Here is a 26,884-nt window from a genome sequence, read left to right on the forward strand (position 1 = left end):
TGGTTTCAGGTATAACACAAAGTTAATTATTTGCACTGTTCCATTTATTTAGCATTGTTTGCTGCCTGTCTCTGTCACCTATACGAGTAATTTTTTAACTATTTGTCACTCGTGGACCACTAGGGGTCACTCGCGGACCACTAGGGGTCTCTAACGGACCACTAGGGGTCGCTCGCGGACTACTAGGGGTCGCTCGCGGACCGCCAGGGGTCTCTCGCAGACCACTAGGGGTCACTTGCAGACTGCTAGGAGTCTCTCGCGGACCACTAGGGGGCACTCGCGGACCCCTAGGGGTTGCTCGCGGAACAGTAGGTGTCGCCCTAGGACCACTAGGGGTCTCTAACGGACCACTAGGGGGCGCTCGTGGACCACTAGGGGTCGCTCGCGGACCGCTAGGTGTCTCTAACGGACCACTAGGGGGCGCTCGCGGACCGCTACGGGTCTCTAACGGACCACTAGGGGGCGCTCACGGACCACAAGGGGTCTCTCACGGATCACTAGCGGGCGCTCACGGACCACTAGGGGACGCTCACGGACCACTAGGGGACGCTCACGGACCACTAGGGGTCGCTCGCGGACCGCTAGGGGACGCTCACGGACCGCTAGGGGACGCTCGCGGACCACTAGGGGTCTCCAACGGATCACTAGGGGGCGCTCGCGGACCACTAGGGGGCGCTCGCGGACCACTACGGGACGCTCACGGACCACTAGGGGACGCTCGCGGACCACTAGGGGTCTCTAACGGATCACTAGGGGGCGCTCGCGGACCACTAGGGGGCGCTCACGGACCACTAGGGGGCGCTCACGGACCACTAGGGGTCTCTCAAGGATCACTAGGGGGCGCTCACGGACCACTAGGGGTCTCTCACGGACCACTAGGGGGCGCACGCGGACCACTAGGGGACGCTCACGGACCACTAGGGGACGCTCACGGACCATTAGGGGATGTTCACGGACCACTAGGGGTCTCTAACAGACCACTAGGGGTTTCTCGCGGACCACTAGGGGGCGGTCGCGGACCACTAGGGGTCTCTAACGGACCACTAGCGATCGCGGGCGGACCACTAGGGGGCGCTCGTGGACCACTAGGGGTCGCTCGCGGACCGCTAGGTGTCTCTAACGGACCACTAGGGGGCGCTCGCGGACCACTAGGGGGCACTCACGGACCGCTACGGGTCTCTAACGGACCACTAGGGGGCGCTCGCGGACCACAAGGGGTCTCTCACGGATCACTAGGGGGCGCTCGCGGACCAATAGGGGTCGCTCACGGACCACTAGGGGGCGCTCGCGGACCACTAGGGGGCGCTCACGGACCACTAGGGGTCTCTAACGGACCACTAGGGGGCGCTCACGGACCACTAGGGGACGCTCACGGACCACTAGGGGTCGCTCGCGGACCACTAGGGGTCTCCAACGGATCACTAGGGGGCGCTCGCGGACCACAAGGGGTCTCTAACGGATCACTAGGGGGCGCTCGCGGACCACTAGGGGTCTCCAACGGATCACTAGGGGGCGCTCGCGGACCACTAGGGGTCTCTAACGGATCACTAGGGGGCGCTCGCGGACCACTAGTGGGCGCTCACGGACCACTAGGGGTCTCTCACGGATCACTAGGGGGCGCTCACGGACCACTAGGGGTCTCTAACGGACCACTAGGGGGCGCTCGCGGACCACTAGGGGGCACACGCGGACCACTAGGGGACGCTCACGGACCATTAGGGGATGCTCACGGACCACTAGGGGTCTCTAACAGACCACTAGGGGTTGCTCGTGGACCACTAGGGGGCGCTCGCGGACCACTAGGGGGCGCTCGTGGACCACTAGGGGTCTCTAACGGACCACTAGCGATCGCGGGCGGACCACTAGGGGGCGCTCATGGACCACTAGGGGTCGCTCACGGATCACGAGGGATCTCTAACGGACCACTAGGGGGCACTCGCGGACCACTAGGGGTCGCTTGCGGACCACTAGGGGGCGCTCGCGGGCCACTAGGGGTCTCTAACGGACCACTAGGGTGCGCTCGCGGACCACTGGGGGTCGCTAACGGATCACTAGGGGTCTCTAACGGAGCACTAGGGGGCGCTCACTGACCACTAGGAGGTGCTCACGGACCACTAGGGGGCGCTCACGGACCACTATTGGTCTCTAATGGAACGCTAGGGGGCGCTCGCGGACCACTAGGGGTCTCTAATGGACCGCTAGGGGGCGCTCGCGGACCAGTGAGCACATTTCTTAAATACATTGATAAATACTTATATTCTGTTGAAGTCTCTTAAATATTGAAGTTTCACAGAAAGGTTTGGGTTAAAGGTCTTTCCTGTTTCACATGAGTTTGAATTGGAGCCGCCACAGATCTCCTTTGGAGACAGCTGTTGTCCTGATGGTTATTCACATCATTGATCTGACTTCCTGTAACCTCGAGGAGTGATTACCAATAACATCATAGGGGTTTGGGTTAAGCTTTACATGTTCACATGTACTCTGAGAGGACGTGTTCACATGCACTCTGAGAGAGTGTGTGTGTGTGTGTGTGTGTGTGTGTGTGTGTGTGTGTGTGTGTGTGTGTGTGTGTGTGTGTGTGTGTGTGTGTGTGTGTGTGTGTGTGTGTGTGTGTGTGTGTGTGTGTGTGTGTGTGTGTGTGTGTGTGTGTGTGTGTGTGTGTGTGTGTGTGTGTGTGTGTGTGTGTGTGTGTGTGCTTGCGCGTGTGTGTGTGTGTGTAGGCCTGTCACGATAAATAATTTTGTTGGACGATAAATGTTCCTGGAAATTATTGCGATAAACGATAATATTGTAAGAGCATTTTAGACCACTGACATACTGATAATATATCATAATGATTCTATTACATCCTTTCAAACAGAACTTTTTATTGAACATTCAACATTGTAAATGAAATGTGAAATAATATTAAAATATATAAATGATATATAATAAATAAAACAAATTAATTAAATTATAATAAATTAATTAAATCACACACAACCAAAACAATACATTAAATAGAGTCAGGCTGGAAAACAGAGCTCTCAATCCATCTATCTATCCATCTCTATATATATAGATAGATATATATAGATATATATATATATATAAATAAATCAATATGAGCACACATTGTCTCACAAGCAAAATAAATCTCCTGAAAACAACAGTCATGTGTACAGTCCACTGTCCATACAAAGGCCCAGATGCCTCAACAGGCCATATCCAAATCTGTTTTTCGAGTTTTCGAGAAAGGAACAGCAACATGTTTGCATTGTCGGGCAAATGCATCTTTGATTGTAAACTGTCGGGAAGGTGGGGGCTCTCCCTCTCCAGCTGCCGTGTTTGCTACCAGCTGGGAAAACGGAATGGGGTGGTTGTGTTTTAGGTGTAGTTTAAAACGCGTGGTATTGCCTGCTTTTGTCGCTACCTTTTTTAAACAAATGCGACACACCGCCCGGCTCACTCAAGTCCGTAGGTTGGCCTCGTTGATTTGGCTTGAATCCAAAATACTGCCACACCGGAGAATCGAGATGTGTAGGTTTTGTAACCAATTCCATTTCACTTTAAATTCCCCGCGAGTAAGTCACACGTTGTCTCCCGCTTGTCGCTATATTATTAATTTGGCTGCTACGCTGCTGTACGTGCACACAGTGTCCTGACCTGGCTGTGTGTCAGCCCCGCCCCTCACAGCGCGCATGGCCGGCAGCCACAGCGCTCCTAGCTCACATCCTTACGTAAACAAACATGCATGTAAACGGCAATTTATCGAGCTCAGAAAAGTTATAGAGTCCATTTTTATTTATCGTACGATAAGTCAATTTATCGATTATCGCGACAGACCTATGTGTGTGTGTGTGTGTGTGTGTGTGTGTGTGTGTGTGTGTGTGTGTGTGTGTGTGTGTGTGTGTGTGTGTGTGTGTGTGTGTGTGTGTGTGTGTGTGTGTGTGTGTGTGTGTGTGTGTGTGTGTGTGTGTGTGTGTGTGTGTGTGTGTGTGTGTGTGTGGGGTCTTTGGAGCTGAGGAGTCACAGGCTGTTTCTCAATGTCGAGGAAGGCTGCTCCGGAGCCACTATTTCAAGGATGCTACATCATCGAGTGCCGCCGAAGGACTGTTCCAATATCCAGGATCCTTGGAAATCTACTGAGCCCGGTGTCCTTCGTTGCGGGAAATTTCGAGGATGCACATGTGTATCCTCTGCGGTCTTAAAATCCCCACAATGCTTTGCGCACGGACCAATTTCCAAAATCTGTGGCGGAAGATGTAAGGCAGGGCCTCTCTTAGACGCCCACCTGCACACTTGCTATCCTATTCCATTCTTCGTTCTCCGAATGCCAGGTAGGATTCTTGCCTACCTTCTGAAGGACCCACACTCGGCAGACTTGTCCTACCAAGGAAGCGTCCTTGACATTGAGAAACAGCCACAGTCTCTCCCTGACTCCCCCCTGGATCCCCGGCCCTTTGCCTAGCATGAGTCGGTGACTTTCTGTTAATACAAGTCCTCCCTAAAACCTGTGTGCGTCTCCTGCGAGCCGGTCCTAACGTGCATGGAGCGACTGAAGAGAAGCGAAACGTCTGCAGGAATACAGAGTAGTTGCTCCTTGCTGCTTAATCTCATTTCATCATGAACCAAATATCTAAATCCTGGTGTTTTTGCATAAAGAATTCACAGGAAGTTTGTTTGTAATGTCAGCACCACGAGAACCAGACATGGTAAACATACAAACAAAAACAAACAAATTATAAAAACATGTTAAACTAGATGATAAATATAAAGGCACTTCCATGAGAGCCTCGCCAGACGTCCAGAGAGGTTCCATCCCCACACCTTTCCCTCCGTGTGGACGAAAGAGGCTGTCCCATGTGGATCTGAAGGAGGTCAGTGTTTTTCTTCATCATCTCCTCATCCCTTTTCTCAGACTCTCCCTCCGCCCCACGTTGGGCGCCGTGTTTGCATCATGAGAGCTGGATACTGCAATCAGAGATGATGGCCTTCTTTCTAGGTGAATGGTTCACTGAGTTCTGTTTTGTAATGCGTCTCTCTGCACAACCCCCCCCCGTTTCATCAGCAGATCTCCGTAGTGGCCAAACGGTGGTACTACACTACCTTTCTAGTCCGTGCCGCCTCCTCTCCCACCCCCTGCTGCTCGTCCTGCGCGGCAGTGTCGAAGCACGTCTCCATCATGACGCGGGACTTGCAGAGGCTGACGCAGTCCTGCAGGTCCTCTGTGGTCCGAAGCAGAGCCTCCAGGAACTCCTGAGACCCCCGATCCAGGTCCTGGTCCACCTCGACTGCAAGACACCATCACACACTATCAGTTCAGAGTAATACGCAGAGGAGAAGGACTCCGATGTTGTACTTGAGTAAAAGTAGAAGTACTCATAATTCTGAGTCATGGCGGGTTTTAGGACTCTTTGCTGCAGTAAAGCTTGTGTACTCCACTTTGGACTCCACTTCCAGAGATAGAATTACTAACAAAGCACTTATATACTAATAAAGGGCTGGCTGATCTAAAGCCAGTTGAGTAGCACTTGAAATGTTTGGCTCTATGAAACCTGATGAACTTATATGATTCGGTTTTCTTCAAGGTTGTATTTTGTTGGTCGAATGAACTTATTGTGAGTCTCTCTGGATAAAAGCCTCAGCTAAATGTGATGTGATGTGATGTGATGTGATGTGATGTGATGTGATGTGATGTGATGTGATGTGATGTGATGTGATGTGATGTGATGTGATGTGATGTACTCACACTCTCCGGTCCACTTGGCAGGGGGGAGGCTCAGCCAGCTCTTGGCCTCCTCCAGCTCCTCCTTCAGCTGCTGGTGTTTGCTGCTCAGCTCCCTGATCTGCTCCTGCCGTTTCTCCAGCATCCTCAGCCGGCCGGTGAAGTAGATCAGACCCTGAGGACCAAACGCAGCGGGGAGACCCGGAGCCAGCGAGCACCATGTGGGACAAAGTGGGGCAATGTGTGACAATGTGGGACAAAGTGAGACAAAGTGGGGCAATGTGGGACAAAGTGGGACAAAGTGGGACAATGTGGGACAATGTGGGGCAATGTGGGGCAATGTGGGACAAATTGGGGCAATGTGGGACAATGTGGGACAAAGTGACAAAGTGTGACAAAGTGGGGCAATGTGGGACAAAGTGGGACAATGTGGGACAAAGTGGGGCAATGTGGGACAATGTGGGGCAATGTGGGACAAAGTGGAACAATGTGGGACAAAGTGGGGCAATGTGGGACAAAGTGGGACAATGTGGGACAAAGTGGGGCAATGTGGGACAATGTGGGGCAATGTGGGACAAAGTGGAACAATGTGGGACAAAGTGGGGCAATGTGGGACAAAGTGGGGCAATGTGGGACAAAGTGGGGCAATGTGGGACAATGTGGGACAATGTGGGACAAAGTGGGGCAATGTGGGACAAAGTGGGACAATGTGGGACAAAGTGGTACAAAGTGGGGGCAATGTGGGACAAAGTGGGACAATGTGGGACAAAGTGGGACAAAGTGGGGCAATGTGGGACAAAGTGGGACAAAAGTGGGACAATGTGGGACAATGTGGGGCAATGTGGGACAAAGTGGGACAAAGTGGGACAAAGTGGGACAATGTGGGACAATGTGGGACAAAGTGGGACAATGTGGGACAATGTGGGACAAAGTGGGGCAAGTTACTGCGATGCACAGAGTTAGTTTAGATTTCACTGAAATGTTTAAATAAACGTTGACCTGTTGGCACAAACTATGCGAGTAAAAGACTTCTATGTGTTTGGGTTGAATGGATTTTCTCTCCAGCAAACACACATGATATTGTTTTTGGATTGTGTTCGCCTGCATCCCTCCACCGGCCACACCCATCACATAATACACTTCCAGAGCTTGATGATTGATTGACATCGGACACAGCTAATGGAGATCGCCCTCTCTTGCTTTCTAAACAGCCATTGGATAAAAGTCTTAGACGGCTACTGTCAATCCAATGTGGGGAGATCTGAGTCCTTCTACTTGAGTACCAGATAGAAGTACTTCCTCCCCTGAACACAGCCTGCTGACCTTCCTCTCCCTGACGTGAAGCTGCTAACCTGCATCACGGCTGCATTTAATGAGGTGATAGCCACGGACAAAACGATCAGGGGCGCTAATGTGCAGGATTAGACCGGAGGATCAGCTTCCCTCAGCTGCTGAACCTCCAACACCCTCCAATGGCTTAGGATCCATTACGACGTGTTATAGTTGTTCTCTTGGAGTCAACATATCTAATTCCTAGTTAAACACGAATAGAGTCTGCCGGGTCTGTCTGCAGCTCAAAGAGTCCTGAACCTGGACATGTAGAGACCCCCAAAGTGTTCTGATAGAGATGTTTAGTAGGGTCTCCAGCACATAGAGACTGCCGGATGCTAACCTGCAGATGTTGGGACATTTACATAATCAGCAATTATTAAGGATCATTTCACCTAAGATTTGTTCATGGACTAAAGTCAGTGAGCTGTCTCTTTGCTCATGTTGGTTGCATCACTCGGGTGATTGATTCAAACAGTCATTAACAGGCCTCATGGGGGGTTGCAGTGAGCTCATGGGGGGTTGCAGTGGGCTTAACAGACCTCATGGAGGTTGCAGTGAGCTTAACAGACCTCATGGGGGTTGCAGTGAGCTTAACAGACCTCATGGGGGTTACAGTGAGCTTAACAGACCTCATGGGGGTTGCAGTGAGCTTAACAGACCTCATGGGGGGTTGCAGAGGGCTTAACAGACCTCATGGGGGTTACAGTGGGCTTAACAGACCTCATGGGGGGCTGCAGTGAGCTTAACAGACCTCATGGGGGTTGCAGTTAGCTTAACAGACCTCATGGGGGTTGCAGTGAGCTTAACAGACCTCATGGGGGTTGCAGTGAGCTTAACAGACCTCATGGGGGTTACAGTTAGCTTAACAGACCTCATGGGGGTTGCAGTGGGCTTAACAGACCTCATGGGGGTTACAGTTAGCTTAACAGACCTCATGGGGGTTGCAGTGAGCTTAACAGACCTCATGGGGGGTTGCAGTGAGCTTAACAGACCTCATGGGGGGTTACAGTTAGCTTAACAGACCTCATGGGGGGTTGCAGTGAGCTTAACAGACCTCATGGGGGGTTGCAGTGAGCTTAACAGACCTCATGGGGGTTGCAGTGAGCTTAACAGACCTCATGGGGGGTTACAGTTAGCTTAACAGACCTCATGGGGGGTTGCAGTGAGCTTAACAGACCTCATGGGGGGTTGCAGTGAGCTTAACAGACCTCATGGGGGGTTGCAGTGAACTTAACAGACCTCATGGGGGTTGCAGTGAGCTTAACAGACCTCATGGGGGGTTGCAGTGAGCTTAACAGACCTCATGGGGGGTTGCAGTGAGCTTAACAGACCTCATGGGGGGTTGCAGTGAGCTTAACAGACCTCATGGGGGTTGCAGTGAGCTTAACAGACCTCATGGGGGGTTGCAGTGAACTTAACAGACCTCATGGGGGATTGCAGTGAGCTTAACAGACCTCATGGGGGGTTGCAGTGAGCTTAACAGACCTCATGGGGGGTTGCAGTGAGCTTAACAGACCTCATGGGGGGTTGCAGTGAGCTCATGTTCAAGAATAACTCACCTTTTCCACGTGGTGAAACGGCTGCAGAGAGAGGAAGCACACAGAGAAGACATCACATCAGCTTCCTCTAACATCAGTCAGACCTTCCCTCACACTGGGGGGTAACAAAGCGCTTACCCTCCGTCACTCACAGCCAATCAGCTCTGAGCTCAGAAACTGACCCACGTCTTTCTTACTAAAGGAGGAAACAAGGTCTATCTTTGTTATGCAAGCCATTGTTCTTGGTGCCTCACCTCCGCTTCCCTCCTCCTCTGGTGTCGCTGCACCTCGTCGATCTCGTAGACTTTAATTTCAAACGGCTCCTTCTGGTCCGCCCACTGCCCCCCCGGCCTCCTGCCCAGAGAGGAGGGGTCCGGGAGGGGGGCCGGGATCAGGCGCCGCCGCAGGAAACCTGACGGAGGGCAAAATAGCAAAGTGGTAAAAACCTGAAACAGCACAGTGTGTGTCACTCTTTAGTGTCCCCTGGTCTCCCATCTGTGTGCGTCACTCTTTAATGTCCCCTGGTCTCCAACTGTGTGTGTCACTCTTTAAAGTCCCCTGGTCTCCAACTGTGTGTGTCACTCTTTAAAGCCCCCTGGTCCCCCAGCTGTGTGCGTCACTCTTTAATGTCCCCTGGTCTCCAACTGTGTGTGTCACTCTTTAAAGTCCCCTGGTCTCCAACTGTGTGTGTCACTCTTTAGTGTCCCCTGGTCTCCAGCTGTGTGCGTCACTCTTTAGTGTCCCATGGTCTCCCGCTGTGTGCGTCACTCTTTAGTGCCCCCTGGTCTCCAGCTGTGTGCGTCACTCTTTAGTGTCACCTGGTCTCCGAGCTGTGTGCGTCACTTTTTAGTATCCCCTGGTCTCCCAGCTGTGTGTGTCACTCAATAGTGTCCCCTGGTCTCCCAGCTGTGTGCGTCACTCTTTCGTGACCCCTGGTCTCCCAGCTGTGTGTGTCACTCTTTAACGTCCCCTGGTCTCCTAGCTGTGTGCGTCACTCTTTAGTGTCCCCTGGTCTCCCAGCTGTGTGTGTCACTCTTTAGTGTCCCCTGGTTGCCCAGCTGTGTGCGTCACTCTTTAGTGTCCCCTGGTCTCCCAGCTGTGTGTGTCACTCTTTAGTGTCCCCTGGTCTCCCAGCTATATGCTTCACTCTTTAATGTCCCCTGGTCTCCAGCTGTGTGCGTCACTCTTTAGTGTCCCCTGGTCTCCAGCTGTGTGCATCACTCTTTAGTGTCCCCTGGTCTCCCAGCTATTTGTCTCACTCTTTAATGTCCCCTGGTCTCCGTTGTGTTTTGAGCTTCTTGCAGCATTTGGTTTCTGCAGCTTTTAGTAAACGCCTGTTGGGGTTCAGTATCTTGCCCTCCGACGTGTTCACTGCAGGGGGACAGGTATCAGACCCCCCACCCTCTGTTTTGTAGACGACCACAGTCGCTCAGTGTGCAAATTCGTAACCTAGTTGTAATGCTGGAATGTGGATTTAGCTTATTCCTGCATCTCATTCTGTCATTGCACAGAAGAGAAGCTGAATGTCCCTCTTTAAGGACCAATGATTCTGCACTCACCGTTTCCTCTCTTCTTTGGCGATTTAGAAACTCTGCTTCTGTTGGACGTGGACAACCCGCTCTCGCTGGAGTCGTGGGTTGAGGAGGTGCTGCCCGTGGTCTCGCTGTCCCGGATCATGCTCTCATAGCCGCTGCTCCCCCCGCTATGGTAGAACAGGGCGGTGCGGCCCATGGGGGGCGGCAGCTCCCCGCTCAGGATGCTGCTGTTGTCGCTGCCGTGTCCGCTGCTGTGGCGCTGCGGCCTCCGAGGCGCCGTGATCTTGCTGTAAGGGGATGGTAGCGGCGAGTTGTTTGGCGACCCGCTCACACTACTGGTCCCACTGTCAGTGCCATCACTTCCTGTTACTTCAGGCCCCTTACTGAGCTGCTTCCTCTGGCTACCAGTGGCTAGCTCGGTAACACGGCTGTTAGCAGCTTTGCTGAGGGCCTGCTTTGTACCCATGATGATGCATTTTCCCGTCCTGGCTCCTTCCCCCGACCGAGCGGGAGACTTACTGGTAGGAGGCAGGCTGGTGTTGCGTCCAGCTGCATTAGCAAGAGGTTTAGGGGAGGAGCTCATGCTCTTGGAACTGCTGGCAGATAGACTTTGAGCCTTGGCACCACCAGAAACTGCTGCTTGAGGGCTGCCGTTGCCTTTGACCTGCCTCAGTTTGCTTGTGGTCGAGAACACAGGACGGGGAGAGGAAGCAGAGGTGGAGGCTGGAACCCTGGGTCTATTGGGTCTGCTGTCACCACCTAATGTAGCACTGCTGTTCTGCCTGGACCCAGCAAAGTTTAGACCGTCACCCCTCTCTAGAGACACCAGACTCCCGTAGTACCTGCTGGCCTCTGCTTTGGCCCCGCGTGTCTTCAGGCTGGAAGACATCCTGGCTGGGCCGTGTTCAGTTTTTAAACTCCTGTGGCTGAATGACTCTGATCGCAGCCTGGGGTTTAACTCTTCATCTGAGGTTGAGGTTTTAGGGAACAAGGACTTTTCAAACTCACTGGTTGTTTTTAAGGCACTTGGAAAATGTGCATTTCTGGTCTGTAGTTCTTGACTGGACTGTCTGACCGGTGGCACAGGGGAGATGTTCCTAGATCCTGACTTGAAGAACATGTTGCTTTTCTGGCAGTTAGACTTTTTTCCTAGTGATAAAAACCTCAGGGTACCCATCAGCGAAGGGCCCTCATGACCACACCTTGATTCGGATGTCTGGGGGATGGAAACGGTTGCCAGAGTGGTTGCACCTTGGGTGAGTCGTTGCAGCCTGATGAGAGTTTCTCCTCTCCTGCTGCTGGACTTCTCACAACCATCCACAACCCTGTGAGCAGAAGAGAATATTTGTGCCTTTGGTGGGCGAGATACACTACTACCTTCGGGCCTCTTACATGAAACAGTACTTGTGCCGCTTCTTGGAGGCTTGCCTTCAGAGAGAAACTCTGCGGGATGGAATTGACTTCCTCCCTGAAACAAAGACTCACAGAGTCCGCCTTCCTGCCGGCTGCAGCCCACTGCTGTGGATGAGGTAGGCTTGTTTTTCCTGGGAAGACTGGAATGGACGGCATGATGGGGAACCTGCTCTGACACTGAAGAGTTCATGGTACTGGCTCGCACCTTCAGAGAGGCTTTGGTTGAGTTGGGGGATGGAGGGCACTTGGTAAAAGAAAGTTTCTCGGGAGTGGCTGGGTCACTGTCGAGCTCAGAGAAACAGACGCCGCTGTCATTCAGGAAGCCTGGCTGCAACGTCGGTCTATGAAAGAAACTTGCAGAGGAAAGCGAGGGCACACACTCTGGAGCAATTATGTTTCTGCTCCTTAAGAAAAGCCTGCTTGTTGAACGAGTGTCTTCACTTCCTGCTGAACCAGCACTTAGCTCACTGGGCCACGGGACAGCAGTTGACTCTTTGCCGTCAGGTTGGGATAACATCTCAGTGCCAGCATCATCCCCAGGTCCCAACGCTCCCTGTAGAGATGTGTAAGCATCATACTCGTCGTTGATACTGCTGATGATGCTTACAGGCCGTGACGCCTGCAAGGAGCAGTCCCTGTTGAAGCTCAGGAGGTTGGAGGGGCGGCCATTGTCTGGGACAAGACCAAGAGGAAGCTCTTCCACGAATGTGAACACGAGCTCATCCTCCCCGTTCAGCTCCACAGGCTGCTGCAGAGTCACCGCAGTCCTCAGAACATCCCTGTCAAGGCATCTTCCTAACAGAGCAGCCCGGAGATGGTGGGCCCTCTCCATGTTGGGGGAGCCCAGCGGTTGGCCTTGCCTCAGTGCTTTCTGACTCATTCCAACAGGGGGATTCGTACCTACAGCCTCTGCAGGCTGAAATGCCTCCCTTGATGTCCTTGGTAAGGAAGGTGAGGCTGAGGGCTTGGGAACCCCTCCTCTAAAGTAGGTCTTCTCCCGCACCACAGGCTCTGAGTCCCATGGGAAATCCCCACCTTGCTTTAACACACATGACGCAAAGGGGGTGTCTGTACGTTTCTCCCCATCTGCACTGGTCCGTTTGGAAGTTTCCAGGAGTCGGCCGGCTGAGGGGAATTGTGTGGTTGTTGTGCTTTCTAAGAACACGGGGGAGGAAACCCCTTCAGTGGGTGGGGACGTGGCCTCTGTGGGCTTTGACCCAGCTTGGATCCGGAGCACTGCCTGGTCAGCTTTGGCCTCCGTGCTGAGCGTGGCCGGAGCGTCGATGCAGTCGAGTTTCTCCTGCAGCTCTGCAAAGGTGTTGCACTTCAGATGTTCGCGGTCAGGCCTGGGAGCATCTTTCACTCGCTTTTTGTTAAGGGAGGGGATGATGGGAATGAAGGACGGGGGTCCCTCGTTGTCGCTCAGCTCTCGGTCAGAGATGGCCGCCCCCGCGGGCCCGACGTAGATCACAGTGTCGCAGGAGTGTTCGCTGCTGGAGGAGTAGTCGGGGTCGCTGGAGAGCAGCAGGGGCGTGTCCGGGTCCAGGGCCACGATTTTGGGGTGGAGGGGTCGAGGATGAGGAGGTCGATGGGAAGGGCCTTCCTCGCAGGAACTGTCCCCCCCGGACGAGCTGGAGGCATTCTGCAGATCAAACATGAATAACGCAGTTAACATACCAAGCAACCTGAAGGGGAGTCCATCTCTGCACAGTCCCTGCTGGATGAAAAGGTAATTGAGATGTTTAACCTCGTGTCCCTACGGTTTCTTCAATCTACTAAATACAACACAGCCTCTAAGGAGACGCATCGCCCCCATAGGAACAGTGATATTGATCATCTGAAAAAGCTGAATGATGACTATACGCTCTCTGACCACAGATCACACAGGTTTACATCACAGGTCATGTTTTACTGACACTAACCTCAGGAAGACGGTTCAAACTCATTCTGAGATTACTCATTCGCCTTTATGAGTGCGATAGAGTAATCTGACGGACTGAATGAAAGAAAGATGAAGCACCTTGGACTTCTTCTTCCTCATGCGGTGGATGCGGGAGGCCAGCTGCATGGTGGTCAGCGTCTCCATGTAGTTCAGCGGGGAGTCGGAGATGTGGGCGATCATGGTGGTTCGACAGTTGATGTTGCTGAGGGATTCACTGAGCAGCATGGTGAGCTTACTGTCCCTGAATAATACATCAGGAAACATCGTTAGCCAAAAGAAAGCAGCCTGAAAACCCCCCAGGACCCCACACACCCCTCATTAACCCGCACAACAGTCGGGCTCAGAAGGAATAGGGATGATGTCTCATTTCACATTAATGAGGCCCTCTTTGAACTACACCCCGCATATGATCCGCAGTCAGGAATGTGCTATGACATCCAATAATATCCTGCCTTTGAAAAGAGCTGGAGTGAAGAGATGAGGCTCTGATCCTGAATCTACAAACTGCAATCCCTGCTTCTTTTAACCACAACAGCACAGCCAAGTTTGAGTACATTTAGCAATAATTGAAAGTGAATCAGTGCGTGTTTCCATCAGCTACCTTAAGGTGGTGAGAGATGATATCATTAATGGCACAACCTGGGACTGGCTGCAGTTCAATTCAAAACCTTTATTTATTCAGGTGAAAACCCATTGAGATCATTGACCTCTTTTTCAATGGTGACCTGCTGCAAGTAGGTTCCAACATGAATACAAACATGACAGAAAAACAAAGAGGACATCATATGGCATATTTACATTGACTACAGTTTGTATAGCTAGTAGCATTTACAGATACCAACAGTTTCCGATTGGATAGCATCTATCCTTGCTTTAAAAACATGTAATGGAAACAAACTGCTCAACTTCCATTCCTTTTGCAGACTGTTCCAAGACAGTGGAGCTGCGCATCTAAAAGCTGTCTTCCCTAAGACAGTCCTAGCAGTTTGCACATTTAATAAAACCACAGCATTCGATCTCAGGCAGTAGCCATTTACAATACGCCGTGAGATCAGGGAGCAGATGTAAGTTTCCCTAACATGGCTTTATATATGAAAGTGTACCAGTGATTGAGCCTCCGTACAGTTAGTGAAGGCAGACCAGCCCTGGCATACAGGGTACAGTGATGGGTTAATGCTTTACAGTTTGTCACAAATCTCAGCGCACTGTGATACGCAGCATCTAACTTGACCAGGCAATGGGCCGGTGCATTCATATAGATCAGATCACCATAGTCCAGCACAGGTCAAAAGGTCACAGAGCCTTTTCCTGGCCTCAAGTGAGAAACAGGACTTGTTCACATTTTCACCCAAACTGTTGATATATATGGAGAATAAAAGTGGACCTAAAACAGAACCTTGAGGAACACCATTAGCAATGTTCAACCACTCAGAAGACAGCCCATCAAAGTGAACACATTGGGACCTTTCAGAGAGGTAGTTCACAAACCACCCCACTGCATGGCTGGATATGCCAATACTGAGTAGCCTCTGCTTCAAGATGTGATGATCGACGGTATCAAACGCTTTGGACAGGTCAATAAATAGGGCTGCACAACTCTGCTTATTATCTAAGATACTCGTAATGTCATTCACCTCTTTCATTGTGGCAGTGATGGTGCTGTGTTGCTTTCTGAAGCCTGACTGATGTTTAGACAGGATGTCATTTTTACATAACAACTCCTTTACCTGTTCACTCACTAGGCGTTCAAGAACCTTAGCCAGAACTGACAACTTAGAGATTGGCCTATAATTATTTAAAATAGTTGCTTCCCCTCCTTTTAGCAAAGGCAAGACATAAGCTGACTTCCATACTTTTGGAATTGTGTTTGTGCTGAGGGAGGGGTTAAAAAGAGTAGTGAGAGATGGAGCAATAAAATCTGCAGCTATCTTTAAAAACAAAGGTTCTACGTTGTCCGGGCCAGCCGGTTTCCTAGGAATCGATTTTATGGCTTTCCAAAATTTCCTAGGATTATTCAGGTTTTCTGTGGTAACTGACAGATAGTACTTAGACTTAGCACTTTTGACATGTGAAGTGAAGCTATTCCTTAGCTGCGTAAAACGCAGCCATTCTACCTCTGAGCCTGATTTCCTAGCCTTTGCCCAGGCCTTGTTTCTCTCATGAAGGAGACTGGACAGTTCAGCAGGAAACCAGGGATTGTTTTGTTCCTTCACTCTAAATGTACGCAGGGGTGCATGTCTAACAATGATTTCCATAAAACCAAGATAAAAATAAGACCATGCAGTTTCTACATCAGAACACAGATCCATGTTTCCCCAATCAAACCCAAACAGGTCATGAACAAAACCCTGCTCCACAAAGTGTTTTGTGTCTCTCTTTGTGATGATGCGTGGTTTAACTTTTTGGACCTTAGTGTCCCTAATGTGGCTACAGCACAGTGATCACTCACATCATTAGCAAATACTCCCACAGATCAGTATTTATGGGGAACATTTGTTAAAATGAGATCAATTAAGGAGGATTTATTTGGGGACTTAATGTTTGGGCGAGTAGGACTGTCTATAATCTGAGTAATGTTCAAAGAGGTACAAAGGTTTTTAAAATTCTCTGACACAGAAGTTAACCAGTCCCAGTTAAAATCACCAAGCAGCACTATTTCCTTGTAGGCAAGTTGAGATACAAGTTTTGCCAATGAAGATAAAGAGTCCTTGCCAGCTGAGGGGGGTCTCTAGCAGCCCACCACCATGACCTGTTGACCCTTTGTTACTTCAATATTCACGGCTAAAAATTCTAGTTGTTTACTAACAGATTTGGAAACCCTCTTGGTTACACAAAACTTATTTTTCACATAAATGGCAACGCCACCACCTTTTTTAGGACGGTCAGTGCGATATACACTGTAACCATTAAGTAAATGTCAGAGGCCAACATGGATTTATCTAGCCACGTTTCTGATAAGACAATGACATCAGTATCAGTCGAGCTCGCCCAAATACGGACAAAATCTAACTTAGGTAACAGACTGCGCACATTTAAATGAATTAATCCCAACCCAGATCTAGAAATAAAATCAGCAGGAGTAGCTATCTGACTGCTGCTGCTGGGCGGTCCAGGGTTTGGCTGCACATTCCCTGATAGTAACAATAATAAAAATACCAAGCACCTTTTTCTCCTAACCAACACACATACATTGTCAACTGTTCTAGAGTCACCAGCAAACTCCGCGAAAGTGAGATTAGAGTTCAAAAAACTGTTCTGAAGAACCATCATAGCAGGCAAGTGAGAAAGACAAACATTTGTCAAAACGAATGTACGCGACAAGGCAACCAGTAATTGTTTGTGTAACACATCCGAACCTGTACAGGGGATGTCCACTGCGGGCGGTAGAACAGACCTGGATCCAGTAGACTTCTCAGGATGACTAGCGATCTTCTCATTGTCCAACACAGTCAATAAGTACAGCAGAATCACGATATGGGCCATTTCCCCGGTCCAGCACACAGTATCCGCGAGGTTCCTGGGGACAGCAGCAAGGAACAGGCGAGGCAGCAGTGTGGCAGCGCTCCGGTTTCTCCGCGGTATCCCCAGATCAGGCCAGCACCAGAAGAAGCAGAAACAGCCGTGGGAGCTCCTCCCCCGTACAGCAGCGACAGGTGGGAGCAGGCCTCCAACAGCGGAACCAGGACAGGTGGATGGCGGGCCTTCAGCCGTGGGAGCTCCTCCGCGGCGAATCCTCCTCCGCACCTCAGCACACGATAGGTGAAAGCGGGCCTCCACAGCAGCAGAAGCAGGACGAGTGGATGGCAGCCCAGCCGTGGTAACTTCCCGAAGCGTCTCACCTAGCCCCAACGTTAGCTCGCAGGTGACTGAGGGAGGGCGTGGCCGTCTGAGGGAGGGCGCTGCACCTTAAAGAATCCTCTCTCTGTGGTGTGCATGGCCTGTGTTCCCTCCAGAGGGAGTTACCCACAGCCAATTCAATCAAAAACATTCTTGTCTTTTAAGCCAACGTTTCCCCCTCGTTTTGTTGGAGTTGAAACGCAGAACATAGAAGCTGAGACACCTCTCCCGAAACAGTTAAACAGCTTAAGAAACCCAAAGGAGACATCATGCAGGACAAACAGCAAAACAAACAAAGTGCTTTATTCGTCAGTCCCATCAAAGATTCAGAAGTCCTCTCCTGTGAGCCTGCAGGTTGCCCCCCCCCCCCATCTGCAGTGAACTTGTGTACAGTGTGAAGGCATTGAAACCAAATAACGGATTTATGTAATGTCATGATATGCTTACTCATTGTAACAGTCAACACTACTTACAGCCATAGCACCATAGGATATGCTTCCAGGAAACGATGGAGGGTATGATGTGCTCACCTGGGAAGGTCATGTAAATCAGGTGGATTGGGAAGGGATCATAATCAAAGGATATGAGGTGCTGATATCCAAGCTTGTTCTAGTCGATGTTATTTTCGAGGTTGTTGTGTTATGCAACTAATACTAGGTGACCTATGCCAGGTGGGGGAAGCAGCAGATATCAGTGTGATCTGTAATGGAGGCTCTTGTTGTTGTTGTTCTTTGTGTAACACAGTAATTAAACTCAGACCCGCTGGAATGCCCTCATCTGCCTCCCGTCTCATTATTTCAGCCAAAACATAATTGGCGCCCCCCTCCCCCAGGTGTAGTTGGTCTATCTGTAGTTTTGGGCAGTCTGACCTCTGACCCCCGTATTATTTGAACGTAGGAAAAAAACTATGTCAACAGACAGTAGCAAGGAAAAACAATTCAACATAATATGGAACACAATTTACGAGGCTCTGTAGAAGAGATGAGCCACAGGACCACCCACATCTGGACACATTGGGGAACACATCTCAAGTGTGTGTGTGTGTGTGTGTGTGTGTGTGTGTGTGTGTGTGTGTGTGTGTGTGTGTGTGTGTGTGTGTGTGTGTGTGTGTGTGTGTGTGTGTGTGTGTGTGTGTGTGTGTGTGTGTGTGTGTGTGTGTGTGTGTGTGTGTGTGTGTGTGTGTGTGTGTGTGTGTGGGAGGCATGTGGGAGGGGAGGTCTGGTCAGTGATTGTTTGTTTTGAAAGTGGGGATGAAGTATTAATTGGTACTCTCTAATTTAAGTCAAATTTTGTTGCCAATTCATTTCTTGGTGTTGTAATATTTGTACCCACACTCATCCTGTTAAAGAAAAGGAAAGACCTCTGACCCCCGTAGGGTCCATTGGGAGGCGAGCTGTACCTGTAGGGGACGTGTTTGGCCCCGTTGGCGAGAGCGAGGACGACGTTCCCCAGCGCCGACAGAGAGAGGCACTGACCGCCCCCCCCCTCCCTCGTCCGGCTGATGTCCGTCTCACAGCTCCCCAAATCCAGCAGGTGGAGACGACTCCCGCCACACACTGAGATAAGAGAAGACTTTATGTATCCCAAAGGAAATGGTTGTGCCAGAGCGACAACAATACAATGAACACAGCAGCATAATACAACTGTACACTAACACTGCAGTAAAAAGAGCAATTCAATATCTGCAGGAAACACAGGCGGTCACATAGTTAATGTGAATATTAACAGTATTTAGTGCAAAAAACGTAGATACGGTATTGCACATGTTATATAGCAGCGAGAGAGACACAGGGGGGTGGGACAGTTCAATACTAACTGTGTCTGCAGATTTCTCCTAATTAAACCAACAATTAGCATTAGCCTCGCTAGCATATATAAACACAACATGTCAGAAAACGTATACAAAATAATTGTGTGAATGTGAGTAATGAAGTGGGGGGGGGGGGGGGGGGGATTATGGTCCCATTAAGAGGAAAGCAGATGATGAAGCATCAAGATCAACAAGTTTCCACTCCTGACCTAAATGTCCAAAGTCGAGTAACGAGTCAGGACCCAACTCATTCATTTTCGGTTGTGTGTTTGTTAGCTCCAAACGCTGATGAGTTTCTGTTTCAATCTCTAGTTTCCAGTTCAACAGATCATAATTTAGAGTTTACAAGATGATAACCAAGGGGTCTCACCGGCATAGACAAAGGTTTGAAATGATAACGCAGCACTTGAGCCCTTATGTAAAAACCAGAGGTGAACCGCCAGGGCCTTCAAGGCATTCAGAGAATACCCTGGAACACTCTGATTAAAGGAACAACAAATTGATTTTAATAATATAAAAAAGTATAAAATGTAAATAAAATGAATAAAAGAGAATGGTGTCTGTGTTGTTGATCTGTAATATCACAGTGTTACGTTGATTTGTTTCTCTTTCTCGGTCCATGCACTACGCATGTCACTGGTTTTGTGTTAGAACTCAGACCTTGTTCTGGGTCTCTGGGTAGAATATCCTTCACCAAGGTATTCTACATCCTGGCCCTCACACTGAAGGAGAGCGTTTGGACTGACAGTTTGATCAACCAATCAGATATCTTTAGTTTATATCTTTTTTTAGCATATTGTTTATTATATTATAACTTAGTACTCTTTTAGCATATTGTTTATTATATTATAACTTAGTACTCTTTTAGCATATTGTTTATTATATTATAACTTAGTACTCTTTTAGCATATTGTTTATTATATTATAACTTAGTACTCTTTTAGCATATTGTTTATTATATTATAACTTAGTACTCTTTTAGCATATTGTTTATTATATTATAACTTAGTACTCTTTTTAACGCATGTAAGATATGCAACACTAAGCTGTCTGTGGCTCTTTCTGCTGTAACGCTGCACATCTCCCCTCTGTGGGACTACTGAAGGTATTCTGATACTGATATTGATTTGTAGACAACGGGCGTGTTCTTTCAGAGTTCCCCTCGGTGCCAGGTGCTCGAGAAGGCGCGGTAGTTCACGGGAGCGAGACAGAGGATCCAGAGAAATGCCACCGTTTTATTGTTTTTAACGTTGAAATGGCAACAGGTGAAGATGATGTTGTTGTTCAGTGAACAGATGGACATTATAACGGCGGGAGGGGGGGGGTGGGGGTCTACAGTAGGTCCAGTTGTGATCGACCCGGTTCGCCACTGGTAACAACATCTTATTTGATATAGTTCAGCTTGTTCTCCTGGATACCGGAGCGTCTCTGAAATGTAATGCGTTATTCCTGCTCGTTTAATTTATTCTGAGAAATGGTGGCGCAAACAGTATACCTCTCACATCAGCAAGATTTACAAACTGCTGAGCGCTGAGCTCCCCCCGGTCTGAGCTGCAGGACCTGAAGCTCGTTACAGATGCAGATTTATTCCAGCGGCGGACAAGCAGCAGAGGAACACTAATAACTGTGACATGAGGTGTGGGGGGGGGGGGGGGGGGCGTTAGCGCTGCTCGTTAATGCTCTTGTTAAGCAAGTCGGCCGCTCTGAGTGAAGCTAATTAGCAGCTCCATGTCAGAGAGGAATATCAGAGGAGGAGGCTGCAGCACTAACACAGTTTACAACATGCTGTTTCCTCCTGTCGGACTTTTCAAAAGAATTCAACATTCTGACTTTTCTCTCCAAATGTTGACTTTGTCCTGAAAACCGACCTTTGTCTTCTGTCAGTGAGAGTTATTATAAACATGATCTTTGCTCTGCAGTCTCATATCTGCTGGTTCTTCTCGTAGCTCCTCAGCAGAGCGTCTTCACCACAAGACTCTGGAGAGTTATTAAACATGTCCTCCTATCAGATGTTACCATCATGTCCTCCTATCAGATGTTACCATCATGTCCTCCTATCAGATGTTACCCTCATGTCCTCCTATCAGATGTCACCCTCATGTCCTCCTATCAGATGTTACCCTCATGTCCTCCTATCAGATGTTACCCTCATGTCCTCCTATCAGATGTTACCCTCATGTCCTCCTATCAGATGTTACCATCATGTCCTCCTATCAGATGTTACCATCATGTCCTCCTATCAGATGTTACCATCATGTCCTCCTATCAGATGTTACCATCATGTCCTCCTATCAGATGTTAACCTCATGTCCTCCTATGAGATGTTACCCTCATGTCCTCCTATCAGATGTTACCCTCATGTCCTCCTATCAGATGTTACCCTCATGTCCTCCTATCAGATGTTACCATCATGTCCTCCTATCAGATGTTACCATCATGTCCTCCTATCAGATGTTACCCTCATGTCCTCCTATCAGATGTTACCATCATGTCCTCCTATCAGATGTTACCATCATGTCCTCCTATCAGATGTTACCCTCATGTCCTCCTATCAGATGTTACCCTCATGTCCTCCTATCAGATCTTACCATCATGTCCTCCTATCAGATGTTACCCTCATGTCCTCCTATCAGATGTTACCCTCATGTCCTCCTATCAGATGTTACCCTCATGTCCTCCTATCAGATGTTACCATCATGTCCTCCTATCAGATGTTACCATCATGTCCTCCTATCAGATGTTGCCCTCATGTCCTCCTATCAGATGTTACCATCATGTCCTCCTATCAGATGTTACCCTCATGTCCTCCTATCAGATGTTACCATCATGTCCTCCTATCAGATGTTACCCTCATGTCCTCCTATCAGATGTTACCATCATGTCGTCCTATCAGATGTTTCCCTCATGTCCTCCTATCAGATGTTACCATCATGTCGTCCTATCAGATGTTTCCCTCATGTCCTCCTATCAGATGTTACCCTCATGTCCTCCTATCAGATGTTACCATCATGTCGTCCTATCAGATGTTTCCCTCATGTCCTCCTATCAGATGTTACCCTCATGTCCTCCTGTCATGTCCTCCTATCAGATGTTACCCTCATGTCCTCCTATCAGATGTTTCCCTCATGTCCTCCTATCAGATATTACCATCATGTCGTCCTATCAGATGTTTCCCTCATGTCCTCCTATCAGATGTTACCCTCATGTCCTCCTGTCATGTCCTCCTATCAGATGTTTCCCTCATGTCCTCCTATCAGATGTTACCCTCATGTCCTCCTATCAGATGTTACCCTCATGTCCTCCTATCAGATGTTACCCTCATGTCCTCCTGTCATGTCCTCCTATCAGATGTTACCATCATGTCCTCCTATCAGATGTTACCATCATGTCCTCCTATCAGATGTTACCCTCATGTCCTCCTATCAGATGTTACCATCATGTCCTCCTATCAGATGTTACCCTCATGTCCTCCTATCAGATGTTACCCTCATGTCCTCCTATCAGATGTTACCATCATGTCCTCCTATCAGATGTTACCCTCATGTCCTCCTATCAGATGTTACCCTCATGTCCTCCTATCAGATGTTACCATCATGTCGTCCTATCAGATGTTTCCCTCATGTCCTCCTATCAGATGTTACCCTCATGTCCTCCTGTCATGTCCTCCTGTCGTGTCCTCCTGTCGTGTCCTCCTGTCGTGTCCTCCTATCAGAGGAAGCTGTAAACATCCCGTCACCTCTGCTGGGAATCATCTCTGACCTAAACCAGAATAACTAAGTGTTTGAACGGGAGGTGGGGAAAGGGGCGGGGCTACATCAGGGGAAGACAGTCTGATATTTGATTGGCCGATGGTGCACTGACTTGCTGCCTTGTTGTCCTTCCGCTCCTGGCTGAGGTGCAGAGTAAACAGGAAGTGGGAGTTCCTCCGGGCCTCCTGGTCCAATGGGGACCGGCTGCTCCTCCTCGCTGCCACTGCGGCGTCCAATAGAAATGCTGCTTGTTCCGCATTGGTCGCCCGCAACTCCGTCTGGTTCTGCAGCTGGTGGAGAGACAGGGGGTCCAAACAGACATGTTAGGAAGCATATCGTAGAAGAAGAGGATACATACATACTGTGACTGCACAATGAGTCAGAAGTCAAAACTGTTCATGAAGCGAGTCGAAATACTGAGCGGACAGAGAGAGGTCTGAGGAACAGACAGAAGGAGCTCCGTACAACCAGCTCCATTGGACTCCTTAGTCTCCTTCTGGAGCATAGTGACATCACACGCTATTGGCTAGCGCTCCTACACATTACACGTGATAGGCTAAGGGGCGGGACATCTCTAAGTTGTTGACCAATCACAACAGAGCCGGCCAGCTAACCAATTAGAGCAGACTGGGCTCTGGTTTCAGACAGAGGGTGAAAAGAGGTGCTGCAGCAAAGACAGTATGAGAAAAACAAAGGGCTTTAAAACGTGGTATGTTTTATGAACACTGCGGCTGCTCAATGAGAACAGAAACCATGACTGAAAGGTCATCCTGAGGTCATGAGCACTGACTGCTCAATGAGAGCAGAAACCATGACTGAAAGGTCATCCTGAGGTCATGAACACTGACTGCTCAATGAGAGCAGAAACCATGACTGAAAGGTCATCCTGAGGTCATGAACACTGACTGCTCAATGAGAGCAGAAACCATGACTGAAAGGTCATCCTGAGGTCATGAACACTCGGCTGCTCAATGAGAGCAGAAACCATGACTGAAAGGTCATCCTGAGGTCATGAACACTCGGCTGCTCAATGAGAGCAGAAACCATGACTGAAAGGTCATCCTGAGGTCATGAGCACTGCGGCTGCTCACTGAGAGCAGAAACCATGACTGAAAGGTCATCCTGAGGTCATGAACACTGACTGCTCACTGAGAGCAGAAACCATGACTGAAAGGTCATCCTGAGGTCATGAACACTGCGGCTGCTCAATGAGAGCAGAAACCATGACTGAAAGGTCATCCTGAGGTCATGAACACTGACTGCTCAATGAGAGCAGAAACCATGACTGAAAGGTCATCCTGAGGTCATGAACACTGACTGCTCAATGAGAGCAGAAACCATGACTGAAAGGTCATCCTGAGGTCATGAACACTGACTGCTCAATGAGAACAGAAACCATGACTGAAAGGTCATCCTGAGGTCATGAACACTGCGGCTGCTCAATGAGAGCAGAAACCATGACTGAAAGGTCATCCTGAGGTCATGAACACTGACTGCTCAATGAGAGCAGAAACCATGACTGAAAGGTCATCCTGAGGTCATGAACACTGACTGCTCAATGAGAACAGAAACCATGACTGAAAGGTCATCCTGAGGTCATGAACACTGACTGCTCAATGAGAGCAGAAACCATGACTGAAAGGTCATCCTGAGGTCATGAACACTGCGGCTGCTCAATGAGAGCAGAAACCATGACTGAAAGGTCATCCTGAGGTCATGAGCACTGACTGCTCAATGAGAGCAGAAACCATGACTGAAAGGTCATCCTGAGGTCATGAACACTGCGGCTGCTCAATGAGAGCAGAAACCATGACTGAAAGGTCATCCTGAGGTCATGAACACTGACTGCTCAATGAGAGCAGAAACCATGACTGAAAGGTCATCCTGAGGTCATGAACACTGACTGCTCAATGAGAGCAGAAACCCTGACTGAAAGGTCATCCTGAGTTCATGAACACTGCGGCTGCTCTATGAGAACAGAAACCATGACTGAAAGGTCATCCTGAGGTCATGAACACTGACTGCTCAATGAGAGCAGAAACCATGACTGAAAGGTCATCCTGAGGTCATGAACACTGACTGCTCAATGAGAGCAGAAACCATGACTGAAAGGTCATCCTGAGGTCATGAACTGAAATGTTTCCTGCTTGAGTTCAATTTGTTGAAGACTTCCACCAGTCATCACCTGGGCTCACGCCTAACCCTCAGTAAGGACTTTCTAGTTGACAACGCGTTGCAGTCTAAAGCCAAGTCTAGCCTCTTGGTGACTCCACTGAGCGGGCATTGAGACACAGAGCAGACGGTGACATGAATTATTTTAACAACAAACTGTTCTGCCTGCTGCCGTCCTGCAGGCGGCACCGCAGCATCAGGTCTAAAACCACCAGACTCAGGGACAGCTTCAGGACTAAAACCACCAGACTCAGGGACAGTTTCAGGACTAAAACCACCAGACTCAGAAACGGTTCCAAGACTAAAACCACCAGACTCAGGGACAGTTTCAGGACTAAAACCACCAGACTCAGAAACGGTTCCAAGACTAAAACCACCAGACTCAGAAACGGTTCCAAGACTAAAACCACCAGACTCAGGGACAGTTTCAGGACTAAAACCACCAGACTCAGGGACAGCTTCAGGTCTAAAACCACCAGACTCAGGGACGGTTTCAGGACTAAAACCACCAGACTCAGAAACGGTTCCAAGACTAAAACCACCAGACTCAGGGACAGTTTCAGGACTAAAACCACCAGACTCAGGGACAGTTTCAGGACTAAAACCACCAGACTCAGGGACAGTTTCAGGACTAAAACCACCAGACTCAGGGACAGTTTCAGGTCTAAAACCACCAGACTCAGGGACAGCTTCAGGACTAAAACCACCAGACTCAGGGACAGTTTCAGGTCTAAAACCACCAGACTCAGGGACAGCTTCAGGACTAAAACCACCAGACTCAGGGACAGCTTCAGGACTAAAACCACCAGACTCAGGGACAGTTTCAGGACTAAAACCACCAGACTCAGGGACAGTTTCAGGTCTAAAACCACCAGACTCAGGGACAGCTTCAGGACTAAAACCACCAGACTCAGGGACAGCTTCAGGACTAAAACCACCAGACTCAGGGACAGTTTCAGGACTAAAACCACCAGACTCAGGGACAGCTTCAGGACTAAAACCACCAGACTCAGGGACAGCTTCAGGACTAAAACCACCAGACTCAGGAACAGTTTCAGGTCTAAAACCACCAGACTCAGGGACAGTTTCAGGACTAAAACCATCAGACTCAGGAACAGTTTCAGGACTAAAACCACCAGACTCAGGGACAGTTTCAGGTCTAAAACCACCAGACTCAGGGACAGTTTCAGGTCTAAAACCACCAGACTCAGGGACAGCTTCAGGACTAAAACCACCAGACTCAGGGACAGTTTCAGGACTAAAACCACCAGACTCAGGGACAGTTTCAGGTCTAAAACCACCAGACTCAGGGACAGTTTCAGGTCTAAAACCACCAGACTCAGGGACAGCTTCAGGACTAAAACCACCAGACTCAGGGACAGTTTCAGGTCTAAAACCACCAGACTCAGGGACAGCTTCAGGACTAAAACCACCAGACTCAGGGACAGTTTCAGGACTAAAACCACCAGACTCAGGGACAGTTTCAGGTCTAAAACCACCAGACTCAGGGACAGTTTCAGGTCTAAAACCACCAGACTCAGGGACAGCTTCAGGTCTAAAACCACCAGACTCAGGGACAGCTTCAGGACTAAAACCACCAGACTCAGGGACAGTTTCAGGTCTAAAACCACCAGACTCAGGGACAGTTTCAGGTCTAAAACCACCAGACTCAGGGACAGCTTCAGGACTAAAACCACCAGACTCAGGGACAGTTTCAGTTCTAAAACCTCCAGACTCAGGGACAGCTTCAGGACTAAAACCACCAGACTCAGGGACAGTTTCAGTTCTAAAACCACCAGACTCAGGGACAGTTTCAGGTCTAAAACCTCCAGACTCAGGGACAGCTTCA

At 49.4% G+C, this 26,884-nt stretch overlaps 1 protein-coding gene across 1 annotated transcript in view; it reads right to left on the reverse strand.

Annotated features, from left to right (window-relative positions):
• Positions 1-3,111: 3,111 nt before the first annotated feature.
• LOC307016754 (kinesin-like protein KIF26A) overlaps positions 3,112-26,884 on the reverse strand; it is a 32,836-nt gene continuing 9,063 nt past the window's right edge. The window contains exons 5-12 of the mRNA XM_079646054.1: positions 22,976-23,153; positions 18,704-18,860; positions 13,546-13,708; positions 10,137-13,167; positions 8,832-8,989; positions 8,599-8,619; positions 5,732-5,882; positions 3,112-5,273 (exon numbers count right to left, since the gene is read on the reverse strand). Coding sequence (XP_079502180.1) covers positions 5,080-5,273; positions 5,732-5,882; positions 8,599-8,619; positions 8,832-8,989; positions 10,137-13,167; positions 13,546-13,708; positions 18,704-18,860; positions 22,976-23,153 — 4,053 coding nt within the window. The 3' untranslated portion in view covers positions 3,112-5,079. The remainder of the gene's footprint in view (positions 5,274-5,731; positions 5,883-8,598; positions 8,620-8,831; positions 8,990-10,136; positions 13,168-13,545; positions 13,709-18,703; positions 18,861-22,975; positions 23,154-26,884) is intronic.

This window comes from Notothenia rossii, assembly GCF_949606895.1.
Source record: "Notothenia rossii genome assembly, chromosome: 8".
Classification (NCBI taxonomy): domain Eukaryota; kingdom Metazoa; phylum Chordata; class Actinopteri; order Perciformes; family Nototheniidae; genus Notothenia; species Notothenia rossii.